Source organism: Muscardinus avellanarius (genome assembly GCF_963383645.1).
Source record: "Muscardinus avellanarius genome assembly, chromosome: X".
Lineage (NCBI taxonomy): Eukaryota > Metazoa > Chordata > Mammalia > Rodentia > Gliridae > Muscardinus > Muscardinus avellanarius.
Window position 1 is genome coordinate 110013406 of NC_137792.1, and position 26908 is coordinate 110040313.

The 26908-nt window shown below is 49.3% G+C and overlaps 3 protein-coding genes across 3 annotated transcripts; 1 reads left to right on the top strand and 2 right to left on the bottom strand.

Moving 5' to 3' along the window:
- Nucleotides 1–5640: 5640 nt before the first annotated feature.
- Nucleotides 5641–10927, top strand: FOXO4 (forkhead box O4; the record flags this gene model as incomplete). The annotated part of the gene is made up of 3 exons (XM_080718989.1): nt 5641–5811; nt 5977–6093; nt 9848–10927. 3 exons carry the CDS (start codon nt 5641–5643, stop codon nt 10925–10927), a joined length of 1368 nt encoding a protein of 455 aa, XP_080575115.1.
- Nucleotides 10928–13126: 2199 nt separating this feature from the next.
- LOC308278732 (uncharacterized protein CXorf65 homolog) lies at nt 13127–16385 on the bottom strand (the record flags this gene model as incomplete). The annotated part of the gene is made up of 6 exons (XM_080718721.1): nt 13127–13228; nt 13448–13554; nt 14941–15009; nt 15837–15971; nt 16172–16258; nt 16361–16385. 6 exons carry the CDS (start codon nt 16383–16385, stop codon nt 13127–13129), a joined length of 525 nt encoding a protein of 174 aa, XP_080574847.1.
- Nucleotides 16386–18561: 2176 nt separating this feature from the next.
- Nucleotides 18562–25326, bottom strand: IL2RG (interleukin 2 receptor subunit gamma; the record flags this gene model as incomplete). The annotated part of the gene is made up of 8 exons (XM_080718990.1): nt 18562–18747; nt 19085–19154; nt 19839–19935; nt 21616–21778; nt 23158–23297; nt 23752–23936; nt 24860–25013; nt 25209–25326. The coding sequence occupies 8 exons, from the start codon at nt 25324–25326 to the stop codon at nt 18562–18564; spliced, it is 1113 nt and encodes a 370-aa protein (XP_080575116.1).
- Nucleotides 25327–26908: the final 1582 nt, after the last annotated feature.

A 26908-nucleotide genomic window follows, 5' to 3' on the forward strand; every position in this document is an offset into this window, starting at 1 on the left:
GAGGACCGCAGGTTCAAGGCCGGCATCAACAACTTAGCGAGACTCTTAGCAACTTAATGAGACACTCTTTCTAAATAAAAATGGTTGGGGTATCGCTCAGAAGTAGAATTGCTCTGGGTTCAATCCCTAGTACCAAAAAATATTCTAGATGGGGGTTATATGTTTTGTTTTGTTTTTCAGAAATGGGCAGGGTAACAAAGAGGTGGAGAAATGTGTACCTCAATTCAAATGAATAAAGCCGGTTTGGCAGCAGGCTTGGGGGATGGCACCTTGGTAGAAGAGTGGGTGGTGGCAATGGAAAAGGCAAGAGAGCCAAACCCCTACGATCTTCAAGAGGAAAAGGCAAGTGGCGAATGGGGAGGCATTTGAGAACATAAACTGGAGTTCCAGTTGGGAGAGAAGCCTGTACCTCCCATCTGTTCATAGTTTATGACAACAGTGGTTTTCTGAAGGTCTCCTGTTAATCTTTTCTTCTGACCAATGTCTCTTCTATTTTCCAAGGCCACCTTGCTAACTGTTTCTTGACTGGCGTGCAGTCTAACACTCCCACAGCAACGAGGTGAGTTACCCTGACCTCCCTAGCTTTAAAGGCATGGTGTTTTTATCATCCTACCAATCCTTGTGCTCACCTTCCTCAAACATCTGGTCCTGTGACCTATGACCATTTCTAATCTGTATAAGATTTCAAGACCTACTTTCATCTCATGAAGCCTCAACCAACATCTCTTGATTGATGGCAGAGGTTTGAATCTAGCAGGGGAGCTGTTATACCCTTATGAAATGAAAAGCCATGTAACCCAAAGCACGAAATTAAAGAATATCAACGAAGTTCATAGAAGTTCAGGAGGTGCAAAATAGGTAAGTGATCTGTCAGGTTGGGCTAGTTGGGGAGAATCTCCAAGAGCATGTAACTCTTAAACTTTGGAAATTCAAAAAAGTGATGGACATGAGTTAGTGGAGAGGTGGACCTTTTCAAACAAATGCACAAAGACAATGCAAGATATAACTCAAGCCAGGACAGGTGCCTGCCCCGCCCCGCCATTTCCCCATCTCAGCAACTCTGCAACATCTGTCACCACACCTGTCTCAGTTTGAAGAGAGCTCCTTGTAACTGGGTGTCCACCGGGTTCTTGCCTCAACTGAATTTACCACTCACAAACCACTTACCAGGTACTGCAGGTTGGGCTGCAGGAGGAAGGAACTTATGCAGAGAATATTTGCAGGTGTCATGAGCAACTATATCCCATCTCTCTAGTGTGGACCTCAGGTAAGAAAATACAGCCTCCTGTGTACCGCCTAGGTGACAGGTAGAAGGTAAATGCATGCTGGAGTGTGGAAAACCAAGATGTTTATTTTACCACAGGCAAGTTGATATCAGTTTGAAGGCCAAATGTGCTGACACTGAGAAAAATCCTGATTGCACAGATATCCTTTCTCATGAGAGGTAGCCCTCAGTATCGCAGAACATGTACCAAGCAACACTGCAAATGGTAGACAAGTTAAATTATAGTCCCTGAGCCAAGCATGGGGATGCATGGCTGTAATCCCAGTACTTGGGAGCCCGAGGCAGGAGGATTATAGGTTGGAGGCCAGCCTTAATAATTTAGCAAGATCTTCTCTCAAAATAGATAAACAAATAAATAGGTCTGGGGTGGGGCTCAGTGGTAGAATACCCCTGGCTTCAGTCCCCAGTTAAAAAAAAGCCGGGCATGGTGGTGCATGCTTATAATCCCAGCATTTGGAAGGCTGAGACAGGAGGATCACAGTTCACGGACAGCCTCAGCTACTTAGTGAGGCCCTCTGCAACTCAGTGAGACCCTGTTTCAAAAATAAAGAACAAAAACTAGAGCCAGGGGTATAGCTTGGAGGTAGAATGCCCCTCGGTTCCATCTCCAGTACCACACACACAAAAAAATACAGTCCCTGTAAGCTTGCTGTATGTCAGGAAAATTGGAACATGGTCAGGCAGAGAATACACATGATATATTTATTTAAATGTTTTTAATCAAAGTCAATCACTAAGCCAAACATGAGAAAGAGGGAGGGGAAGGGAATGGGGCAGAAATTGGGTAAGGGCTAATTGGGTGATGTGTGCATGTATGCCTCTACCATCTTGTACTCCATTAAGATGAATGATCACAATGCACCAATAAAAATAAAATAAAATAAAAAGTTTTTAAAGCCAGGCGTGCTGGCACATGCTTGTAATTCTAGTGCTTGGGAGGCTGAGATAGGACAGGTTTGAGGTCAGCCTCAGATATTTAGTGAGGCCCTCCACAACTTACTGAGACCCTGTTTGAAAATAAACAATAAAAATAGGGCTGGGGGATATAGCTTGGAGGTAGAATGCCCCTGGATTCCATCCCCAGTTATGAAAAAAAAAGTTTTTAAATGTCCAAGTGTAGAGGCTGAAACCGGAAGATAGTGGTTTGGGGACAGCCTCAGCTACTTAGTGAAGCCCTTTGCAACCCAGTGAGACCCTGTTTCAAAGTAAAAAAGAAAAAATAGGGCTGGGGGTGTAGTTCAAAGGTAGAATGCCCCGGATTCTATCCCTAGTACTGCAAAAAAAAAAATGTCCATGTGGAGTATTATTGGATTTCTGATTCCTTTCACTCATTCATTCAATGTTTAATGTTTATTGTGTCACTCAAAACTGAAGTCACAGAGGTTTATAAAACTGTCTCTGCCCTCAAAGAGCTCAAAGTTTATTGGGAGAGCCAGAAAAGTAAACAAATATGGTTTGAGCTATGTAAGTTAAGCCTGCTCAGTGTGTTGGGGAATGCGATAAAGGGAGAACTAACTGTATTTGAAGGAGATGGGAAAGGCTAGATAGGAGTTTTCCAAAATAAGAGACTTGAAGAGCCGGGCGTGGTGGACGCTTGTAATCCCCACACTTGGGAGGCTGAGACAGGAGGCTCGCACAGGTTCAAAGACAGCCTCAGCTACTTAGTGAGGCTCTCAGCAACTTAGTGAGATCCTGTTTCCAAATAAAAATATAAAATAGGTCTGGGAGTATAGCCCAAATATAGAAATCCCCTGGGTTCCAGCCCCAGTACCACGAGAGAGAGAGAGAGAGAGAGAGAGAGAGAGAGAGAGAGAGAGAGAGAGTTGAAGTGGGTATCACAAGAGTGATGGCATCACAGAATGCAGGGAGAAAGGTATAAAAGGGCATGGTGCAGAGCATGCACAAGGTCCTAGGTTTGATCCCCAGTGCAGCAGAAGATAAATAAATAAATAAATAAATAAATGGCACTTTGAATCTCACTCTGACAGATAATTACAATACACTAATACAAGTATAAAAATAAAATAAAGGGCATGATATTTCCAGGAAATTGCAGGAAAGCCTGGCTGGTTAAAACTTAAAATGCCTAACTAAAGATGAGGCAAGAAAAGTGTGAAAGGACCTGAAACTGTAGAGCCTTGGCAGAGAGTTTGAACTTTATCACATAAGCAACCAGGAAAATCAGAGGAGGGAAATGGAATGATCACACATAAGTGATGTGGTCCCAGTTCTCCTCCCTTCTTGAGCAAGTCACTTGATCTCTGAGTATTATTAGTGCCTTGATCTATAAAATGGGGATAATAGCGGTACCTACCTCCCAGGGTTGATGTGAGGAATAAGTGAGCTAACGTTGGCAAAGCAATTAGCACAGTGACTGACACGTAAAAAGTACTCCATACATTTTAGCTGCAATCACCAAGTGTGCTTCTTAGAAAGGTAACCATTGTTGGCAGCACGGGACATAAACTGTAGTGGGGAAAAGATTGGAAGAAGGCGGTCCAATTAAAACAATTTATGGCCGGGCGTGGTGGCGCACGCTTGTAATCCCCGCACTTGGGAGGCTGAGACAGGAGGATCGCGCAGGTTCGAAGCCAGCCTCAGCTACTTAGTGAGGCTCTCAGCAACTTGGTGAGACCCTGTTTCCAAATAAAGTATAAAAAAGGTCTGGGAGTATAGCCTGGAGGCAGAAAGCCTCTGGGTTCCACCCCCAGTACCACCAAAAAATATTTATTTATTTATTTATTTATCTTTATGTGAGACAGGTTATCGCTAAATTGCTGCTGCTGAAACTTTGGATTCTCTTGCCTCAGCTTTTCCCTAGTCGCTGAGATTACAGACCTGCTGCCATTGCACCAGGCTTGGAGTCTGCAATTTATAAATAAGGTCTCCCGAACAGGGATCTGGATGGAGCAACTCAGATGAAAAGGTGAAAGGAAGCCTAGCTTGGGAGGCTGAGAAGGCCAGGGTAACCACTAACCCAATCCAGAGATTACGAGTAGCCAGAGGGTAGGGGTGTGGGAGCCAGACAGATAAAAAGTTCCCTTTGAGACCTGTTGAATGAGAAGCGAAGCCACTGAAGAAGGGAACGAGGGAAGTATCCATGTTAAAGAGGAGGTTAGAAGAGCGAATTGAAGGAAACTATTGGGAGACCTCGCTCTAGTCAGTAAACTGCTCTAAGGGGTGGAGGGGGACCGCGAACATCAGCTAAGCATTTGCTTAAGTGGCACTAGCCACCCACCCAAGTCCCCAGCGAGCGCACATCTTATTTTCTACTAAGTGCTTTCCTTCTTTTTTCTGGGTTTTCCGCATTTTGTAAAGACAGCTTTATTTATTTATCTGCTTGCTTACTTACTTATTAATTTTTCCTTGTGCTGTCTCGTAACCGAAGGAGGGAAAGATCTAGCATCTGTCAACACCGTCACCTAGGCGACCCCAAGACACAAGGGCAAGGGTGGAAAGGGGGTTGGGGTGGAGGAAAATGATTTTTAAGCAAAGAAAAAGTCCCCGACGACCTCTAATAATTAAAGTTCCACCTCCCCATATCCTGCCACGCCGCTCTCCTGCCGCGCGTATCGGGCTCCTGGTCCCGAGGTAGGACGGGAGATGTAGTCCTCAAGACTGACCAGGGTGGCAAAACTGAAGAACTCGGTTTCCCAACTGGCCCTCCAGGCGCGTGCGCAGATGGCTGCCCCGGCGACTGGTAAACAGAGACGTCAGGCGGGGGTTGCTGCTTGGAGCAAAACAAAAGGGAAACCCGGGGGGCGGGGGGTGGGGGGGTCTGATAGGGGGATCGGTGCTGGAATAAGGGAGGCGGGGGCTACAAGAACCTTGACCCTATTAAGAGTGGCAAGAAGGGAGGAGGCGGGGGGAGGGGGAGCCAGGGGAGGGGCGAGTGACGCGGGGGAGCGGGGCGTGGGGGAGGGCAGTGATCCGGGTGGAGGAAATTTGGGAGGAGTGTCCGGGGGGCAGCAACTTAAAAGGGGGAGGGAACTGCGGCTGAGGAGACGTTCGGTGATGGGAGCGCAATGTATGAGGGGATATGTGCCTCAGGTTTAAAAGAGCAGGAAGCTGAGTGAGAGGTTGGAGAAAAAGTGCCTTCGCTAGGCGGAGGTTACAGGTGGTGTCTCGGCAGAGAGCTCTGAGGCTGCAGGCTGTAGTCGGGCAGAGGATCGGAGAACTGTGTGGAAGGACAGTTTGGGGGCTAGCGTCCTGGGGCGAGGGGGAAGTTCGTGACTTTCTGGGGACTGGCAGGAATGTGCCTCCTGGCCCTTGGTGCTTCCCCCCTGGGGGGAGGCATGGTGAGGGACGGTGGCAGGCTCCACTGAACGCTGAGCTGCGGAGGTCCAACTCCACGTATGGATCCAGGGAATAAGAATTCAGCCACAGAGGCTGCGGCGATCATAGACCTCGATCCCGACTTCGAACCCCAGAGCCGTCCCCGCTCCTGCACCTGGCCCCTTCCTAGACCAGAGCTCGCTACCGAGCCGTCCGAGCCGTCCGAGGTGGAGCCAGGTCTGGGGGAGAAGGTACAAACGGAGGGGCACTCAGAGCCGATCCTGTTGCCCTCAAGGCTCCCAGAGCCGGCAGGGGGCCCCCGGCCGGGGATCCTGGGGGCTGTAACAGGTCCTCGGAAGGGAGGCTCCCGCCGGAATGCCTGGGGAAATCAGTCATATGCAGAACTCATCAGCCAGGCCATTGAAAGCGCCCCGGAGAAGCGGCTGACACTCGCCCAGATCTATGAGTGGATGGTCCGCACTGTGCCCTACTTCAAGGACAAGGGCGACAGCAACAGCTCAGCAGGATGGAAGGTAACTATGACCCCCTTTACCTTTCGTCCCAAGGCCATCTACCTTCGGGCTCCTTAGCTCCCTTCCTCCTCCTCTGGGGCCCCCTTTAACACCCCCACACACCCCTTTGAGCAGCCTGGAGATCCACCTCCAATCGTCAGTTAGACAAACATTTACTTAGTACATAGTAAGTGCCACACTCCGAGCTTGATGCTGGAGGATCACCGATGAATTAAGACACTGTCCCTGCCCTGGAGAAAATGGAATTCTCTGCTTGCTGCTCAACACTCCCAGCACTTTGGCTTGGGCTTCCCCAAACACTTATTCCCACAGAGAAGTCTTTATCCTATGTACAGCAGGAACTGTGTGGATTCCCCGCACCAACCTAGACTCCCCTCCTCCCTCCCTCCCACCCCAACACCTTTTCTCCCATTCCTGTGGGATTACTTGGATTCTCTGCTTGCCTCCCAATAACTCGATGGAGAGCGACTGCTCTACCCAAGAAGAGGGAGTGGATGGCAAAGGTAGAAAAGGGCCATATTCGTGGGGAGCAGTAGCTGATCTTCCGCACTAGGAAGAAAAGAGGGGCTGTAAGCTGTTACCTGCCTCTGTTTACCCTGTAATGCCAAGAAACTCTCCCCTGTGAGGGGCTGTTCCTGCTTTGGGAAAAAGACTTGAGTTGCTGTTGAGGAATAATATTACTCATGTAAAAAGGAGGTAGGGCTCTGACTTTAGAGCACAAGGTTGGGGAGTTCCCTTGGCCTTCCTCAAAGAACTGTGGGAAAAGACCTCACGAGGTCCTCTGAGAAAATGCCCTGAGAAATAGGGGCTCTGGTCACAAAATCGGGGAGCTTCAACCCCTACTGATAACATATACCACCGTAGAAGGTGAAGCCAGCAGACAACAAAGTACAGGGGTGGAATGAGAATTATCTTCCCCTAGGTATGGGAGATTCGGGATCTGGTGTGCAGCGTGCATAGGGGTTGGACAGAACAGAAGAGAGGACAGCTGACTGAGACCCTTGGCACTATTTCTGAGTAGACTGCCACGCCACAGTCTCGGCTCATAAAGAACTCCCCTCCTTGGACCCAGCCTACACAGCTGTTTTTCTTTTCCCTTAGGTTCATTTTCCAGGGTAGAAGAAATAACCACGCGTTGTTAGTTATACTGTGGGAGTATAGTCAGTCTCTCTTTAGGATTTACACTTCCGCGGGGCTTTATCGTTTCCAAAATAGTTTTTAAATGTTTTTCATTTTTTTAATCTTCACAGCCTTTCTGAGATTCCACACTTGGCCTATTAGGAAGCTAAAGCACAGAAAGGTTAGGAAACCCATGGACTGTGTTAGCAGGATGAAGACTTGAACTCAGGTCTACCTTGAAATCCTATCTCTCTAAGGAAAGCACTGCTCGGCTTCCCTTAGAATGATGGCAAAACCAAATCAGGCCGAGTCTGGGGCTTCCTAGGCCCCCACCCCTCCCATGGGGGAAGTTTCAAGCTTGAATTGGCTTCCCTGGTGATGTGCCAAGGTTACTCCCACCCCACCAGGGGGCGGCACTCACTTAGGACCAGAGAGCTTAGGTTAGGTGGCTTGGGGAACAATTAGCAACCACCCCAACACACACACACTTCAAACCTTTAAGAGGCTTCTGACCTCTCCCACTTCTGACTTCAACCACATGCTATTCCCAAGGCCTAAAGAAGAGGGCATGAGCAATGGGCCTTGTAGGTACTAAGTAATAGGGAAAGGAATGGGGCTTCTCAGTGACCCAGAGTTAGAGAACGAGAAGGGGGCAAGTCACAGTGCCCGAAGTCACTGTGACCATCAGTTACTAAAAGCCCAGGCTGGATGGACAAGTGGGACTCCTCTAAGGAGGTAGAAGCATCCAGAGTAGTTGGGGCACCGTGACCACAGGGTCATAGGGAGACAAGGTGTTCTTTGGATAAAGAGCCGTGGAACATGAAGCTGCTGTGCAGTGTTCCCCAGGCAAAAGGTGCCCTTATCTTAAAGCACCAGTCAGACATGTGTGGGGTTCCTAACTGTCCATAGCCCCAGCCTCCTAGTTGCTCCAACTGCTTCAGTTTCTACAGTTTCCAAAGAGCTCCATATGGGAGGTCCAATGCCCCTGAGGGTGACAAGATTATGTAGAAATTCCTAAGAGGAGATGGGAAAAGTAGGTAGGGAAGAGGCAAGAGGTTGATGTGGAGACCCAAACCATGGCGTTAGCCAGCCTAAAGCATCCAGTAAAAATAAGCTTGGGGGGCAGGGGGGTCCTGTATATCTAGATCTTGCTCCCTGGGCCACTGGGGAGAAAAGATGGATCCCAAGCAGAGTGTCACCAGTGAGGAAGAAAAAAAACACCTGACTTCCAATACCCAAGGCATCCAAGAGCTGACAGAGCCTCAAAGGTCACCTCACCACCATCATTGGGGCTACCCACTAATTGGGCAACAGATATTGATTATGTAGTGTGTTTCCTGCACCATGGGCTTGGCCATCTCAGGGGCCACTGTTGCAGGGCTGTGGGGATGGGGGGGCATTGTCCATGCTCTTGGTGCTTACCTTTGATGAGACTAATTACAAAAACCATAAACCACACAATATAAATTGGGGGAAATTGTGTGGAACAGATCAAAAATACTGTGCAAGAAATTTGGCTGTCAAAGTCAAGCAACCACTTTATGAAAGAGGTGGGACTTAAGGTTGGTCTTGACAAACTAGCAGAACTTACAAAGAGGAGGTTCTTCCTAGGAAAAAGAGGGAGGGAGAGATTGCACCTTGGGAGTGCATTTGAGGGGTGTGTAGGTCACTGATCAGCAGAAATGAGGCTGGGTTTCAGAGGGGAAATTGCTATGTGTTTGGTACTGGGGGGTTGAACCCAGGGACATTCTACCTCAGCTACACCCTCAGCCTTTTTTTTTTTCAGTACTGAGGATTGAATCCAGGGGCATTCTACTTCCAGGCTACACCCATTTTTATTCTTTATTCTATTTTTCATTTTGAAATAGGGTCTCACCAAGTTGTGAAGGCCTCACTAAGTAGCTGAGACTGGCTGAAAACCTGCAATCCTCCTCCCAGCCTCCCAAGTACCGGGATTACAAGCGTGTGCCGCTACACCTGGCTCACCCTCAGCTTTTATTTTTAATTTTTTGTTTGGAAAAAAGGTCTTGCTAGGTTACTGAGGCTGGCCTTGAACCTGCAATCCTCCTGTCTCCACCTCTCAAGTACTGGGATCATAGGCATGTGCCACCAACAATCTTCCCATCCTATTCATAGATCGGTGGCCCAAATACACAGTGTGAACCAGAGCTCTACCTGTGCTGAGGTTCTGGCCCCCCAGCCTTATTCAGAAAACTAGCTCAGGGCAAGGGTCAGTCCTGGGCTGGTGTGACCACTGTCAATATTATCTCCACCTAAGCCTGCGCTCAAGGAAAGGGTGGAGCTGTGGAATGCTTTTTCCAATCTGAACCTAGTTCTTGCTGAGCTAGGTATATTATGGCTCCCTGTTTCCATCAGTCCCAAGGACATCCCCCCAATCTTGGGGGAACTTTCCCAGGTTGGTTATCCAGACCCTCTGCCATATAGTGTTAATTTGTCTATGATTCCCCCCACCCCGTGGGGAAACGTGTACAGTCTCCCCTCCCTCCCCTCTGGATCTGACACTCTCTGAGTCTTCAGGACCCAAACCCCATTCCTGGGTCCCAGTCTCCCTTTAGACTAGACTGTCAGCTACCCACCTCCCATGACCCTTTCCTGCTACCTCTGTCCCCTCCAGAACTCCATCCGCCACAACCTGTCCTTGCACAGCAAGTTCATCAAGGTGCACAATGAGGCCACTGGAAAGAGCTCTTGGTGGATGCTGAACCCGGAAGGAGGCAAGAGTGGGAAGGCGCCCCGCCGCCGGGCTGCCTCCATGGATAGCAGCAGCAAGCTACTCCGGGGCCGCAGCAAGGCCCCCAAGAAGAAACCATCTGTGCTGCCAGCTCCACCTGAAGGTGCCACTCCGACGAGCCCTATGGGTCACTTCTCCAAGTGGTCAGGCAGCCCTTGCTCTCGCAATCGTGAAGAAGCCGATGTGTGGACCGCCTTCCGTCCACGAAGCGGTTCAAATGCCAGCAGTGTCAGCACCCGGCTGTCCCCCAGAAGGCCGGAGTCTGAGGTGCTGGCAGAGGAGGAAATAGCAGCCTCCATCACCGGCTACACAGGGGGCGTCCCTCACGCCCTAAATGAAGATCTAGAGCTGCTGGATGGGCTCAATCTCACATCTCCCCATTCTCTGCTATCTCGGAGCAGTCTCTCTGGCTTCTCTTTGCAGCATCCTGGGGTCACTGGCCCCTTACACACCTACAGCGCCTCGCTGTTCGGCCCAGCAGAGGGGTCCATGTCAGCAGGAGAAGGGTGCTTCTCAAGCTCCCAATCTCTGGAGGCCCTGCTCACCTCTGATACACCACCGCCCCCTGCTGATGTCCTCATGACCCAGGTAGATCCGATTCTGTCCCAGGCTCCCACACTTCTGTTGCTGGGGGGGATACCTTCCTCCAGTAAGTTGGCCACAGGGGTCGGCCTATGTCCCAAGCCCCTAGAGGCTCCAGGCCCCAGCAGTCTGGTTCCCACCCTTCCTATGATGGTACCACCTGCAGTCATGGCAGGTACTCCCATCCCCAAGGCTCTGGGAGTTCCTGTGCTCACACCTACCGAAGCTACAAGCCAAGACAGAATGCCTCAGGATCTAGATCTCGATATGTATATGGAGAACCTGGAGTGTGACATGGATAACATCATCAGTGACCTCATGGATGGGGCCGAGGGCCTGGACTTCAACTTTGAGCCAGGTATGGTACCCACCAGTCCCTGAGGCATCTGAAATCATGTCGGCTCCGGGATGCCCAGTTATAACCCCATGATCTGATCCAGGGAGCAATTTAAAATAAGGGGTGGCCTGTGCTCTCCTGGGGGGATTGGAGAGGGAGGATGTCACATGAGAGTAGCATACTTTCCAAACGGGCCCTCCAAGCCCCTCAGTAGTACCAGGTAGCGGGGAAGAGGGGCTGTCTCTGTTTTCCTCAGTGTGCATCTGGACAGTAGGGAGTTGGCCTGCCCGAGATGAACCACTTACCAACCCCCTTATTATGTCCTCCATTTCTTCTTCCCACAGATCCTTGAGCCACGGCGGAGCCAGGCGCGTCCATATCCACTCTTTTCCCTCGAGCCCTCCCCAGATATTTGGGACCCTGCTTTAGAGCTAGGGTGGGGTCTAGTCGCACCCGGGTGTTCAGGAAATTATAAAGATAAAGCTGCCCCATATGGGGACTAGGGGGGAGGGGCGAGGGAAAGGGCAAAGGGTTTATTCTCACTGTGCCAATTAGGGGATAAGGCCCTTTCTCAAGAGCCATCCTCGGCTTCCCCATTCCCACCCCCTAGGCTTTGTAGCAGGGGCCAGCGATGCTGTCAGAAATGTGAAGTCACCAGTGGCCTTACCCCTGCCTTTGGGAGCAGGATTTTTTTGTAGAGAGTCTTATCTGAGCTGGGCCAGGCTAGGCTGAGCCTGGGATTTTTATGCAGTGGCCCCTTCGGCCAGTGGTGTGGGGTGGGTAGGGGGAAGTTGGGGGGGGGACCGGGAAGGGCCAAGGTCTGAGCACTGGAGTGGCTCTCCAGGCCAATCACCTTTTTTTTTTGAAGGCTACAGATATCAGAAAGGCTTTTTATAAACTTTTAATGAAAAATAAACACAAATATTAGAGACTTTTAACAGTGGCGAGGTGCTAGTGATGGGTAGAGTGCTTTTTCTTTCTTTCTTCCTTTCTTTCTGAAGGCTTTGTCATAGTGACATGATACAAACACTACAGAAGATATTAGGGAAACACAGGGGTGGGGGGAGTCCAGGGAGAGAGGTGGGAGCCCTGGTGAACGTGGGGAAGAGCTCCTGTTTGGACCAGGTCTAGAAAAGGGTCTCAGCATAATTAGGCTGGAGTTTCCCTAGGGAAAACCGGAGGCAGGTCCCCTCATTCAAGGTCAACTCGTGCCTAGGAGTGTGGTGTCTGGGGTACAGCCACACTCTTGTGTGACCCAGCAAGGATCCCCGCTGCTGGGAGAAAGTGCATGGAAGGCCTGGAATTAGCGTGGGGCCTTGGAGGGGGCAGGGGCGGGAGCCGGGAGAAGAGGAGGGAAGGATTTAGGGTGGTAAAGTTAGGTACAGAGACCTCCCTGTTCAAGGCCCCTGACAGCTGTCCCTGCCCTTCTTCCCCTTCCCTGACTACAGGGGTTATGTGGAAGTGTGTGTGGTGGCTGGCAGGGGGGAGGGGAGGAACTGGGAAGGGGAAGCTGGGGAGCTTGGCTGAGGGTCTGGGAAAGGAGCAGGGATGGGGGGCGGGATGTGGATCAGGTTTACTAGCACCTGCCAGGGAGGCCATCTGGGGCTCCTTCTCCACCCCAGCCCCCAAAGCAGCCCCTCCCCTAGGGCCCTCTGCCTTGTCCCCTCCCCCACCCTGCTGTGGGTTCCCATCATTTCCTGTGTCAGCGCCTGGCCTACCCAGATTGTATCATGTGCTAGATTGGAGTGGGGAAGTGTGTCAAATCAATAAATGAATAAATTCAATAAATGCCTATAACCAGCTCTGGTTTCTGCTGCCTTGCTGCCCCCTCTGTGGAGGGGGAAGGGAGGGAGCTGGGCGACTCGGGGAAGGACTGCCCGAAGGCGCCGGAGTGGTGGGGGCGGGGAATTTCAGCCTGGGCGGTGGTGGAGTGCGGTCGGGGAGGGTCACCTAACCCCAGCAGGAGCAGGCGGGCTGTGCGATAGGCCTCCCTCGGGGAGGTAGTCTGGTTTGAGGAGACCCCACCCCCTGCTCCATCCCTCAAAGGCTCATTGTATTAGCCTGCGCCTCTTACCTCGCCCCCACCCATGTGCTAGCCCCAGCCCTCTCCGACGGTGCCTGGGGCCTACTGAAACCTCAGTGCAGATACTGGGAGAAGGAGCCTTTCTCAAAAAAGGAACTTCACGTTAAATTCCAGGAATTTCATACCCAGTGTTACTGCCCTCACTCCTCACTTTATTGAGTTAGCGATGTTTATCCCTCCTAAGAAAGTCTGCTCTGGTCTTATAAAGTGGGCCCCTGCGAGTGGGAGGGGGCCCATCTTCATCAGAACGTCCGGATTTGGACTAGAAAGGGAAAGACAGCAGATAAACAAAAACCCAGCAGGGAAGGTTTCTACCAACTGGGGCCAAAGGAAGGGCAAAGGAGATGGGGGCAGGTCTCTGGCAAAGGTGTTGGATTCCGGAAGGAAATTCCTTGTGGCAGGGGGCCCAGGTGGAGGGGGTCTTCTGTTGGCCGGTAGGGAGGGGGGCGCACTGGGGCGGGCCATATCTGGGGAGTCTTACTGGGAGGTTCACAGAAGATTCAGCTGCGGCGACTTTCTTGGCTTCTAGGCTTCTAAGCAGCTTCACTCGGCTCCTCTCCAGGATGTCACACTGTGTGCGCAGGGCATCTAGGAAGCACAGGCACCCGCGCCTCTGAGGACTTACCCACTGTCGCCCTCCGGTCACCCCAATGAGTAGTTGGAGTTAGTGGCACGACGGGTGAAAATAGGAAGATACACCGAGATGATGGCAGAGAAATGAAGGAGAACGTGCCCTCTGCCTGCGTTAAACCAGACACTAACGTAGATCTAGATCCGGTCACCCTTTATTTCCCTTTTGTTGTTGTTGCTGTTGTTTTGTTTTGAGATACTAGAGATGAAATTCAGACTCATGCAAAGTAGGCTGGCACTGAGCTACACCCCCTGGCCTTTTAATTAATTAATTTATTTTGCGGTACTGGGGATGGAACCCAGGGGCATTCTACCACCGAGCTCCACCCCCAGGGCTATTTTTTATTCTTTATTTTGAAACAGGGTCTCACTAGTTGCAGAGGGACTCACTAAGTAGTAGCTGAGGCTGTCCGAGAACCACGATCCTCCTGTTTCAGCCTCCCAAATGCTGGGATTACAAGTGTGCACCACCATGCCCAGCTTTTATTTTTTACTGTGTGTGTGTGTGTGTGTGTGTGTGTGTGTGTGTGTGTGTGTGTTGCTGGAGATTGAACACTCAGGGCAGGCTACCTCTGAGCTACATCCCCAGCCTTATTTTTTTTTTTATTTTAAAACATTCTCATTCAGTTGCAGAAGACCTCATTTAATTGTTGAGGCTGGCTGCAAACCTGAGATCTTCCTGTCTCAGCCTCCCAAGTACTAGGATTACAAGGCATGGGCCACCACACCTGCCTGCCTGTCTTCCTTCCTTCCTTCCTTTTTCTTTCTTTCTTTCTTTCTTTCTTTCTTTCTTTCTTTCTTTCTTTCTTATGTTGTACTGGGGATTGGACTCGGGGGCATTCTGCCTCTGAGCTACACTCACAGCCCTTTGTAGTTGTATTTAGTGTGTTTGGGGGGGGGATAAACTGTCGATTGAATGTTCTACCAACAAGCTACATTCCCAGCCTTTTTTATTTTTTGTTTAGAGACAGGGTCTCACTAAGTTGTTGAGGGTTTTGCTGAGATGCTCAGGCTGGCCTTGAACCTGCAATCCTCCTGTCTCAGCCTCCCAAGTACTGGGATTACAGGCATACACCGCCACTCCCGGCTCTTTTTATTTTGAAGCAGGGTCTAAGTTGCTCCAGCTGGTCCCAAACTTGTGACCCCCCCACCCAGCTTCCAGAGGTGCTGGGATTACAGGTACATGCTGCCACACCCAACCCCATCCCCTTTTCCTAGGCTCCTGTGAGCTCCTATATGAGCCTCTAGCTCTCGCTATCCATGCTATATTAATCCCACCCTCTAATTTCAATCACACATGCACAGTAGTCTCCATATTCCTCCCTCTCACATCATACTGCTTACCAATCATCTCAGGTGCTGGGTTCTTCAGGAGGGGCACAAAAGCTTTGTAGGCATTCTCAAGTCTGGTTCCTGTGAACACAGCCATGTGCTCTTCCCCAGTCTCTGCCACCTGGTCTCTACCCTTCTAAAGCCCAAGATTTCAGGACTCTAACACCTGTCAGGATCCTAACACCATGGTGTATCTTATTCCCCCCTCACACTTAGGTGTGGACCTTAGGGTGAGTTATGGACCCTAGAATGAGGTGGGAGGGCATAGTTTGTGTGAACCTAACCTATTGGCATAGAGGCAGTGCCCTTTGTCTTTCTTTCTTTCTTTCTTTCTTTCTTTCTTTCTTTCTTTCTTTTGCAGTACTGGGGATGGAACCCAGGGGTATTCTAACCTCCAAGCTACATCCCCAGCCCTATTTTTTATTCTTTATTTTGAAACAGGGTCTCACTGAGTTACAAAGGGCCTAAGTAGTAGCTAAGGCTGGCCATGAACCACAATCCTCCTGTGTCAGCCTCCCGAAGGCTGGTATTACAAGTGTGTGCCACCACGCCTGGCTGGCAATACCCTTTCTTAGGTTGACTACATATTGTCAGTTTAGATCTGATTAAGGGTGCCCTGTTTTTTTTGTATTGGGGATTGAGCCCAGGATCATTCTACCTTTGAGCTATACCCCCTAACCCCCTTTTAATTTTTTGTTTGGAACCAGGGACTCACTAAGTTGCTGAGGGTTTCCCTAAGTTGCTGAGGTTAGCCTTGAACCTGTGATCCTCTTGCCTCTACCTCCGGAATACCGGGATTACTGGTGTGTGCCGCCACACCCGGCAAGGTCACCGTATTTTAAGAACAAAGTTTCTGAGCCATCTTGAAGGCCTTGCTCTATCTCTGGGGAGTGCTCCTAGTCCTCTACCTGGTGCCCCACGCTCCACCTTACAAACGTAGTAGGTGTTTCGAGGTGTAAGGAATTTGCTGGCATATTCTCCGGGGGTCTTCATCAGGAAAAGCAACTTCATTGTCCCCGATTCATCACACAGATCGATGGTGTCTGGAGGGAGGCCACAGGGTCATTGGGGCAGCTGAGGACAAAGCGTGAAAGCAAGAGACCAGTGATCCTAAACAGAATGGGGTTGGAGGAAGCTGGAGGGAGATGAGGCATTCCCTTGTTGTCAGGAGGAGGATCCAGGGGCTGGAGATTACCTACTGCTTCAGACCTTTGGCTGTTACTCCCCTCCCCGAACTCCTCACCTGTTTTACGCAGCCCCACTTTACTGCGGGTGTAATGCAGCAACACTAGAACCGAGCAATTGGTATTTACCAGAAACTGCTGATCATCTGAGAAGAGATGAGATGGGGCAGGCAGGCCCTTCCCTAGTCATACCGTCTCTGCCATCGCCACTGTCCTCACACTTCCCCAGCTCTGTGTGGGCCTCTCACCTCCATGTTTGATGAAGATAAACATGCTCTCAAGGTCATCTCACTCTTCAGAGATCACCCTGAGGAGTCATGTGAAAGGAGGGTGCTTTAGACACCCTATGGGACCAAGTGGACCCATAGGGTTGGAGGAGTGGAGGGGCAGATGGAGCCCATAAGTTGAGAGGCCCAGGCTCAGCAGCCTCTGGGGCAGAGAGAGCTCTTGGCAGCATGGATAAGCAGCAGCCCTAAGGGCGGAGCCCGAGGCTCTAGTGAAGGGATTATGACATCAGAAGCAGTAGGCATTGCAAAGGATGCAGTAAGGAGAAGAACTTGGGTGGGAGTCTGTAAAGGATGGGTTGGGAGTGGGAGCAACATGGGAAATCAAACTTTAAACTGCCCTCTGGAATGAGTATGAAAACTTACTGAAGAAAAGGAAGTTTCCAGAACAGTGCTCTGTTCTAGTGATTTTGTAGTACTACCACTTCCACATGTCCTCCACTCTTCCTCCCACCATGCCTCGCATCCTCATCGCACCCACCCTTCCCCTGACCCCACCCCATGACAGGCATTCTTTTTATCATTTATTTTTGATTTTTTTGTAATACTGGGGATTGGAATCAGGGGCATTCTACCTCCAAGCTATACCCCCAGTCCTTTTTATTTTATTATTTGGAAATAGAGTCTCACTAAGTTATTGACAGCTTTACTAAGTGGCTGAGGCTGGCTTCAAACCTGTGATCTTTCTGTCTCAGCCTCCCAAGTACTGGGATTCCAAGTGTTTACCATCACACCCGACATAACAATAACAGACGCGCGCGTGTGTGTGTGTGTGTGTGTGTGTGTGTGTTACTGAGGATTGAACCCAGGGACATTTTACCTCTGAGCTATACTCCCAGCCCTATTTTTTATTCTTTCTTTCTTTCTTTCTTTCTTTCTTTCTTTCTTTCAGTACTAGGGATGGAAGCCAGGGGCATTCTACCTCCGAGCTACACCCCTAGTCCTATTTTTTATTCTTTATTTTTATTTATTTTTTTGTGTGTGTGTGGTACTGGGGTTCCTGGAAGCCCTTCTACCTACGGGCTACACTCCCAGACCTATTTTTTTTATTTTTGGAAACAGGGTCTCTTAAGCCAGCATGGCTGGCTTCGACCCTGTGCGATCCTCCCATCTCCGCCTCCCAAGCACGGGGATTACAAGCGTGCGCCACCACACCCGGCTATTCTTTATTTTATTTTTTATTATTTATTTATTTATTTATTTATTTATTTATTTATTGGTACTGGGGTTCCTGGAAGCCCTTCTACCTCCGGGCTACACTCCCAGACCTATTTTTACATTTTCATTTGGAAACAGTGTCTCCTAAGCCAGCGCGCACGGCTGGCTTCAAACCTGCGCGATCCTCCTGTCTCTGCCTCCCAAGCGCGGGGATTACAAGCGTGCGCCACCACGCCCGGCTATTCTTTATTTTTTGAAACAGGGTCTCACTGAGTTGCAAAGGGCCTCACTAAATAGCTGAGGCTGTCTGCGAACCGCAATCCTCCTGTCTCAGCCTCCCAAATGTTGGGATTACAAGCGTGTGCCACCACGCCTGGCCTATTTTTTATTCTTTATTTTGGTGGTACTGGGGTTGGGACCCCGAGACTTTCTACCTCTGGGCTATACTCCCAGACCTTTTTTTTAATATTTTATTTGGAAAGAGGGTCTCACTAAGTTGCTGAAAGCCTCACTAAGTAGCTGAGGCTGGCTTCGAACCCGTGTGATCCTCCTGTCTCAGCCTCCCAAGCGCGGGGATTAAAAGCATGCGCCACCACGCCCGGCCTTATTCTTTATTTTGAAACAGGGTCTCACTAAGTTGCAGACAGCCTCACTAAGTAGCTGAGGCTGACCGCAAACCTGAGATCCCCGTTTCAGCCTCTCAAGTACTGGGAATGACAGATATTCTTGATTATTGTCAACAGAAACTTTATTTCTCTTTGATTCAGAAATCATTGAAGGGTGAGCAGAAAGAGGGAAGGAGGGGCAGAAGGTTGGAGGGAGGGAGAAAATATTCTTATAAAAAGGAAGGGCCAGAGGATGGGAGATGGGAAACATGTAGGGACATTTCTTAGCAGGGGATATTGTTTGAAGGGGAAATTACATGGACCCAGATGGGCAGGTGGGTGAGGGGAGGTTAGTAGTACGCAGGGCCACAGGAACCTAGGGTTCTGTCAGGGCACCAGGGCTCAGGTTTCAGGCTTCAAGGTGTAACATGGGGGGGCCCAGTAGGGGCTATGCTGACTGCAGGGGGAGCCCCCAGGCCCCTCCCCTGGGGCCCCTCCTTTTGGAGGAATCTCACTGACATGGCAGAGCCTTTCGTTGTAGTCTGGCTGCAGACTCTCCGCCAGTCCCTTGGACACACCACTCCAGGCCTAAGGACAAATATCTCCAGGTCAGAGATCAAATAGGGGCAGGAAGCAAAAGACCCAGGCTCTGAGCCAAAGGGGCTCTCTCAAGGTCTGCAGACACAGTGATTATAGAAGGAAAGCCCAGACTCCCGGGCCCCCAGCACCACCGTTTCCATCTGTCTCACAGGAGCCATAATCTGTTCTTCCGCGTCTCCCTCTCTCTAGCCCATCCCCCACTTGGTCGACCACATCCTGACAGTTACTACTGGTCCCCTCCCCCCACTCTGCCCCCCCACTCCGGTCTTGCTGGCTGGCAGTTGGCAGTTGGCAGACTGCAGTATGCTCATGACAGAGTTCTCACCGAAAAGTTCCCGTGGTATTCAGTGACCAGATCCTCTAGGTTCTTGAGGGTGGGAATTCTAGGCATCGTCCTGAGGGGGGGGGGGCGGGAAAAGGAGGGGGCAGGAGCACAGAGGTTAAAGGTCTTCCCTTCTCCTTCTCCTAGTGGTCCCTCCCACGTGGAACAAAGGGATTCCACGTTTTCTGTTTTCTTGTGGTACTGGTGATTAAACACAGGGGTATTCTCCATTGACTTATACCCCCCTAAGCCCTTTTTATTTATTTATTTATTTTTTTTATTTTTTTGGTACTGGGGTTCCTGGAAGCCCTTCAACCTCCGGGCTACACTCCCAGACCTATTTTATATTTTTATTTGGAAACAGGGTCTCCTAAGCCAGTGCGCGCGGCTGACTTCGAACCTGCGCGATCCTCCTGTCTCTGCCTCCCAAGCGTGGGGATAAAAGCGTGCGCCACCACGCCCGGCTTTTATTTTTTTATTTGGAAACAGAGTCTCACTAAGTCTCTGAGGCTGGCCTCAAACCTGTGATCCTCCTATCTCAGCCTTCCCAAGTACTGGGATTACAGGCCTGCTCTACGGCAACCTGGCTAGATTCCACGTTTTCCTGGGCCCGTAGCTTCTTCCGGTCACCATGCCCTTTTGCGTGATCCCTCGTTCCTTGCTGTCCCGCCCTTTATCTCCGAAGACCCTTAAACAACCCTTCTCCACTCTCTCCAGCCACCCGCTCCTCGTTTTTCTGGGTTTCCTGAAAGCTCACCGTTCCAGCCAGCAGTACACACAGATGAGGCCAATAATCAATCCCATGGAGCCCAGAGGGATAAGCACAGCTTCCAATGCAAAGGACGAAGGAGTCTCTGTGGGGAAAAGGACAGGAAAATGGGCCTGACATTCGTGGCACCCCTCTGACGACGTGGGCACCAGGCACCGCGCTGAACACACTCCCTACACTTAATCTTCACAACAACTCCCGAGAGGGAGGACCATTACTTATCTACATTTTCCAGATGAGGAAACAGAATCAAAGGGGTCTGCCAGTTCCAAGGCCATTTTCACCATGCACATTCTCTGGAATGCTGTAGGAAAATCCTACACATTCCATAACCACCCCTCCCCAGTTCCCTTTGGCCTCCTCCACGATCCACTCTCCGCACTCTGGCAACACACTACCCAACCTTGCACACAACACGCTTGTCCCTAAGCTAGAACGGAAATAGGCAACCACAAGGATTTCAGTCAAATGAGGAGAGAGCGCAGAATAGTGGAAAGGATTGGGGAGGGAAAAGGAGGCTTGAGGAAGGAGACCGTGCATGTATTATGTCCACACATGAAGACATCAGTACTCATCTCACTCACATAGACTGGGGGAGAGGAGGGGGAGAAGGTCGGGATACAGAGGGAAATACACCAAGTGCTATGTGCATGTATTTGCGTATCACTTTGAATCTCACGATGATGCAATAGAAGTCTAAAAAAGAGTTCCAAAAATCTTTAAATATAAGGAAAAAAAGTCACACGACAAAGGTTATAAATTAGACAAGCCGGGCACGGTGGCGCACGCGTGTAATCCCGGGACTTGGGAGGCTGAGATAGGAGGATCAAAGGTTCGACGACAGCCTCCACAACATAGCAAGACTCTCAGCAGCCTAGTAGGACCCTGTTTTCAAACTAGAAAATAAAATCGAGTAGAGCTGGGGTTGTGACTCAGAGGTAGGACTCCCCTGGGCTCAATCCCCAGTACCACAAGAAAAAGTTAGACAAAATAAGTATAAATATAGCCGGGCGTGGTGGCGCACGCTTGTAATCCCCGCGCTTGGGAGGCGGAGACAGGAGGATCGCGCAGGTTCGAAGCCAGCCACGTGCGCTGGCTTAGGAGACCCTGTTTCCAAATAAAAATGTAAAAATAGGTCTGGGAGTGTAGCCCGGAGGTAGAAGGGCTTCGAGGAACCCCAGTACCACCAAAAAAATAAATAAATAATAAGTATAAATATATAAATTGCATTATTTACAATTCAATCGTAAAATAAAGGTATATAGGTCAATGCTTAGAAAAAAGCATTGCAACTGGGCGTGGTGGCGCACGCTTGTAATCCCAGCATTCGGGAGGCTGAGACCAGAGGATCGCGGTTCGCCGACAGCCTCAGCTATTTAGTGAGGCCCTCTGCAACTCAGTGAGACCCGGTTTCAAAATAAAGAATATAAAAAAATAGGGCAGGGAGTGTAGCCCGGAGGTCGAATGCCCCTGGGTTCCATCCCCAGACCTGCAAAAAGAAAGAAAGAAAGAAAAAGAAAGAAAGAAAGAAAAAAAGAAAGAAAGAAAAAGAAAGAAAAAAAGAAAGAAAAATAAATAAAGAAAGAAAGAAAGAAAGAAAGAAAGAAAGAAAGAAAGAAAGAAAGAAAGAAAGAAAGAAAAACTTTGCTTCCTAGGAGCTGAGGTTGCTCAGTGTAGGGCGATGGAACATCAAGTTGGGGACATACATGGGGATAGGGAGATCGAGCAAAAGACAGATTGAGGCCGTATATTTCGCCCATTTTACCCTTTGAAGATTTTCTTCCCCAGTGGATTGGGTGGCTCCAGTCACTCCAATGCTGGGCACTTCCACAGAGAGGGTTAAAACGGCTTCGAACCCGGAATGTGTACAGTTTCTGGCTATCCACACTAGGCAGGGAGAAGCTTTGTCTGTGATACACTACCTGTTCCTTGAAACAAAAGAGAGCGAAGGAAAAGTGAGCATCTAAAAGAATTGAGGATTAGAACATACTCCCAGTCTGGCGTGATGGCGCATGATTGTAATTCCAGTACTTGGGAGACTGACGCAGGAGGAGTGCAGGTTGGAGGATGACCTCATCAAGTAGTGAGACTTGCATTGAACTAGCAAGACCCTGTTTCCAAATAAAAATAAAATAGGGCTGGGAGTATAGCTCAAAAGTAGAATGTCCTGGGGCTCGATCCCCACTGCCGCAATCAATCAATCAATCAATAAAACATATTCCTGCCTACACTTCCATGACCTTTTCTGGTTTTTCCAAGTTCTGGTTTTCTCCAACTCTGAATAGCACCTGTTTCTGGTTCTTCTCAGTTCTAATTGTGCCTTCTACTCTGTTTTTGGATGTGGTACCAGAGATTGAACCCAGGGGCAATCTACCTCTGAGCTACAGCTCCAGCCCCATTTTATTTTTTAGTGTGAAATAGGATCTCAGTAAGGTGCTGAGGGCATTGCTAAGTTGCTGAGGCTGACCTCAAACCTGTAATCCTCTGTCTCAGCCTCTCAATTACAGGCATTACACAACCTGCCCCCCACAGCCCTTTTTCTTTTTTATTTTCAGTCTTTCTTTTTCTTTTTCTTTTTTTTTTTTTTTGGTGGTACTGGGGGTGGAACCCAGAGGCTTTCTACTTCTGGGCTATACTCCCAGACCTATTTTATATTTTATTTGGAAACAGGGTCTCACTAAGTTGCTGAGAGCCTCACTAAGTAGCTGAGGCTGGCTTCGAACCTGTGCGATCCTCCTGTTTCCGCCTTCCAAGTGCTAGGATTACAAGCCTGTGCCACCACGCCTGACCTATTTTCAGTCTTTCTAAAAGTGGCTGAGCTGCCGGGGGCGGTGGCACACGCTTGTAATCCCGGCATTTGGGAGGCTGAGACAGGAGGATCCCAGTTCGCAGACAGCCTCAGCTACTTAGGCCCTCCGCAACTCAGTGAGACCCTGTTTCAAAATAAAGAATAAAAAGGTGGGCAGGGGGTGTAGCTCGGAGGTCGAACGCCTCTGGGTTCCATCCCCAGAGCTGCAAAAATTAATTAATCAATTAATTAATTAAGTAAAAATGGCTGAGGCTGTCCTCAAACCTGCAATCCTCCTGTCTCAGCTTCCCAAACCTTCCCTTTGTTTACTTGTCTATCTAATGTCACGAAACACATGGACGGTGAAAACTCACAGGTGATGATGGAGAAAGCGGTTGAAGGAGGATGAGGGTGGGCTGAGCAGCCAAGGACAAGCGCTTGGGATGAGGTCTCCTGTGCTACGGAGACCTATCCTACTTGCTTGGACTTAGCACTGAATTCATGTCCCCAGTTACTCACAGTCCAGTCCCGGTCCCGGTCGCTTCGGTACTGCACCAAGTGCTCCAAACACTGACCCGAGTACGTGTTGTTCCAATTCAGTTCTAGCTGGGATTCACTCAGGTTGCGAAGTGTTAGGTTCGTCGGAGCCCATGGGATCACTGGAGATATGTGTGCATGTGCGGTCATTCCCCTGGCCTAGACGAGTCCGTATCTTGAAGATCATACCCCTTATCCCTTCCTCCTCCTTCCCCATCCCAATCCCTTACCTTTTCCTTTCTGCCTGTGTGCAGCAGTAGGGAAAAAACACCACTCTACAGACTCCAGTGCTCCACAACACCCTCCCTGCCCCCCTTTTTTTAGATACCAGGAACTGAAACCAGGGGCATCCTACATCCAAGTGATGGCACTAACCCTTTTTATTTTTTTGGTTATTTAATTATTTTTTGTAAATAAGGTCTCACGAAGTTGCTGAGAGTCTTACTACACTGCTGAGGCTGGCTTTGAACCTGTGATCGTCCTGTCTCAGCTTCTCAAGTACTGAGATTACAGGCATGCAGTAGCCTGACCACACCCAGCTATCCCTGGCCTCTTGACCACGTCTTTCAAGATTACCCAGATTCTGCAGTTTTAGCATCTGTGTGGCCTGCCTCCTGGGTTCTCGCGGGTGCTGGAGCCGCACAACAAATGTTTGATAGAGAAAGATTTCTTCTTTTTGCAAGTGACAGCCAGAAGTGATCTCTTCCAAGAATAGGTAGTGGCCACACTCCTGGACTTTGTTGTGATTAAAGTTTTCATACCTAAAGAAAGGTTGGAAGGAAGAGGAATGGGGGTAAATTTGGGTCCTGAGGATATCCACAGCCTCCCCTCATCTGGCAGTCTACCTCAGTAATACACCCCCAGCCTTATTTATTTATTTATTTATTTATTTATTTATTTATTGGTGGTACTAGGGGTGGAACCCAGGAACTATCTACCTTCAGGCTATACTCCCAGACCAATTTATTTTTTTATTTGGAAACAGGGTCTCACTAAGTTGCTGAGAGCCTCACTAAGTAGCTGAGGCTGGCTTCGAATCTGTGCGATTCTCCTGTCTCAGCCTCCCAAGCGTGGGGATTACAAGCGTGCACCGCCGCTCGGCTATTTTTTATTTTTGAAGCAGGGTATCATTAAGTTGCAGGGGAGCTCCCTAAGTAGCTGAGGCCGTCCTCAAACCTGTATTTGTCCTCTTTCAGCCTCCCAAGTACTGGTATTACAAGCATATGTGGCTCCTTTTATTTTATTTATTTGTTTGTTTGTTTATTGCAGTACTGGAGATGGAACCCAAGGGCATTCTACTTCCAAGCTATACCTCCAGCCGTGTTTTATTTTTTATTTTGAAACAAGGTCTCACTGAGTTGCAAAGGGCCTCACTAAATAGTAGCTGAGGCTGTCTGAGAACCACGATCCTCCTGGCTCAGCCTCCCAAATGCTGGGATTATCTGTGTGCACCACCACACTCAGATTTATTTATTTTTATATTTTAAAACAGAGTCTTGCTAAGTTTTTGAGGCTGGCCTCAAATCTGCGATTCTACTGTCTCAGCCTCCCAATTACTTGGATTATAGACATGTGCCACTGCACCCAGCTGACTGTCCTCTTTCTCGGTCCCCATTCAGTCTCTCTACGCATCCAGACCACCTCCTCTCCCTCTCCTGTGCAATCCCTTCTCCCCTTCTCTTACCAATAGTGCAGAGTCAGGTTGGTAGGCTGGGACTTGGAGCTGATGTTCCAGGTGCAATTCATGTACTCCACATTAAACACAAAGCACTGAACTTCTGGCAAGGGCAGGGTGGAAACCCCAGGGGAGCCAGAGGTCACAGAAGCCATGGATAAACCTAGGTGGAGGAGAAAATGAAGCAAGGTAGGGAAAGAGGAAATATCGGAGAAGGAATCGGGTAAGGCCGGGAACCCTTCCCCAGCAATCCTCATTCTGCTCTTCCGCTCTGCCCGCATTGTGAGAATGGCAGGTTCCAGATTTCTGTATGACCCCTTCCCATAGCCTCCCTCTCGCCAACCTCCTTTGGTCTCACCACTAGCCATGGTGTCTTCATTCACACCGGAAGAGAGGACGGTGGAGTTCAGCCCCACCTCCAGCAGAAGCAATTGCAGGAATAAGAGGGATGTGAGTGGCAATGATGACTTCGACATGGCACTTGGTCCTCATTCCTTGGGTGTAGTCTGTGTGGGGAACCTGGGCCCCTCACTCTCTACCCCTCCCCACCCACACATTTCCTTCTGTCATAGCTTCCGGTGGAAAGAACCTTAGAAACCGGGTTTTACAGAGGGTGTGGCGAATGTGTTCAGTGACAGGGCTGAGACCTCCAGGAGATTCGATGCTGCTGTAAGGTGGTGTGATATAGAAACTGACACTGGGTATCCAATAACGTCACGCACTCAAGAATCCTTAGACCACCTAGATCCTGGGATGAATCTGTTCCCTACCAGCTCCCCAACCATCTTCTCAAAACCGTTATCCTTTACAGTGATGGGTCTGAACGCCCCCCACCAACACACATGGACTAGTCTACAAATCTTCCTTGGCTCAGTCACCCCTAAATCTCAGACAAAGCTTTACTGTCTTGGGAGGCTGGAAAATACTGTCTTGGCTCTTGTGGGTACATATAGAGTGGTCTTTCATCTGACCTAATCTGAACCAGAATTGCCCACTCATCTGCTGCCTGAGCTGGGTCTCTGGTGAGACTGGTGAGCAGGTCTGACTTGGAAAGAAAGGAACAATACTAGCTCCAAATACCCTCATCTTCCCCCCAAATCTGCTTCTCTCCCTGTCTCCCCTCTCTGTTAATAGCATCATTACCCTCTCGGTCACCCAGACTTGAAACCTCAGGATCCTCTCCAACCTTACTCTTCACCCTGAGACTCCCTGTGCTTCTGTGCTGTTTCTCCCAGCTGTTTCCTCCTTTCCATTACCACAGCCACTGTGCTAAATCAGCCTTTCATTAGCTCTAGTCACGATTATTACTGGAACCCACTAACTGGTCTTCCTTTCTAAAAGCTCTCTGCTATCTAATCCATTCTTCATTCTGTGGCCAGATTTACCTTCCTCTCAAAAGATGGAGCTGAGTGGAGAGTATATTTACAGAAATTGTTTATCCGGCAAACATTTATTGTGTTTCTAATATGTGCCAGGCACAGTGCTTATGTTCTGAGAAAAAAAAAAAACAACAAATACAGATGACAAATAAGTCATCCTCATCATCCTAGAAGCTCATAGATAAGTGGGGAAGGCATAACAAACAGTACAATATAGTGCAATTAGTTCTATAGCATAGATGGCTTGGGAACACAGAAGAGGAAGTAACAAAATTTACCCAGAAGGAGAGGGGTTCAGGGAAGCTTTACCGGAGAGGTGCTTTTGGAGCACAATGTGTGTGTGTGTGTGTGTGTGTGTGTGTGTGTGTGTGTGTGTGTTTTACCAGATGGGAAAGGTGGTAGAACATCAGATGAAAGAAAAGAACACTTGATCCAGGTGTGACGGTACATGCCTAAAATCCCAGTATTTGGGAGGCTGAGATAGGAGGATCACAGGTTTGAAGGTAGACTCAGCAACTTAGTAAGACCCTTGACAACTTAATGAAACTCTGTTTCCAAATAAAAATAAAAGGGGCCAAGGGTATAGCTGAGAGGTGTAGAATGCCCTTGGGCTCAATGTCCAGTACCCTTACCCACCTCCAAAAAATAAGTAAAAAAGAAAAGAGCACTTGACTAGGCC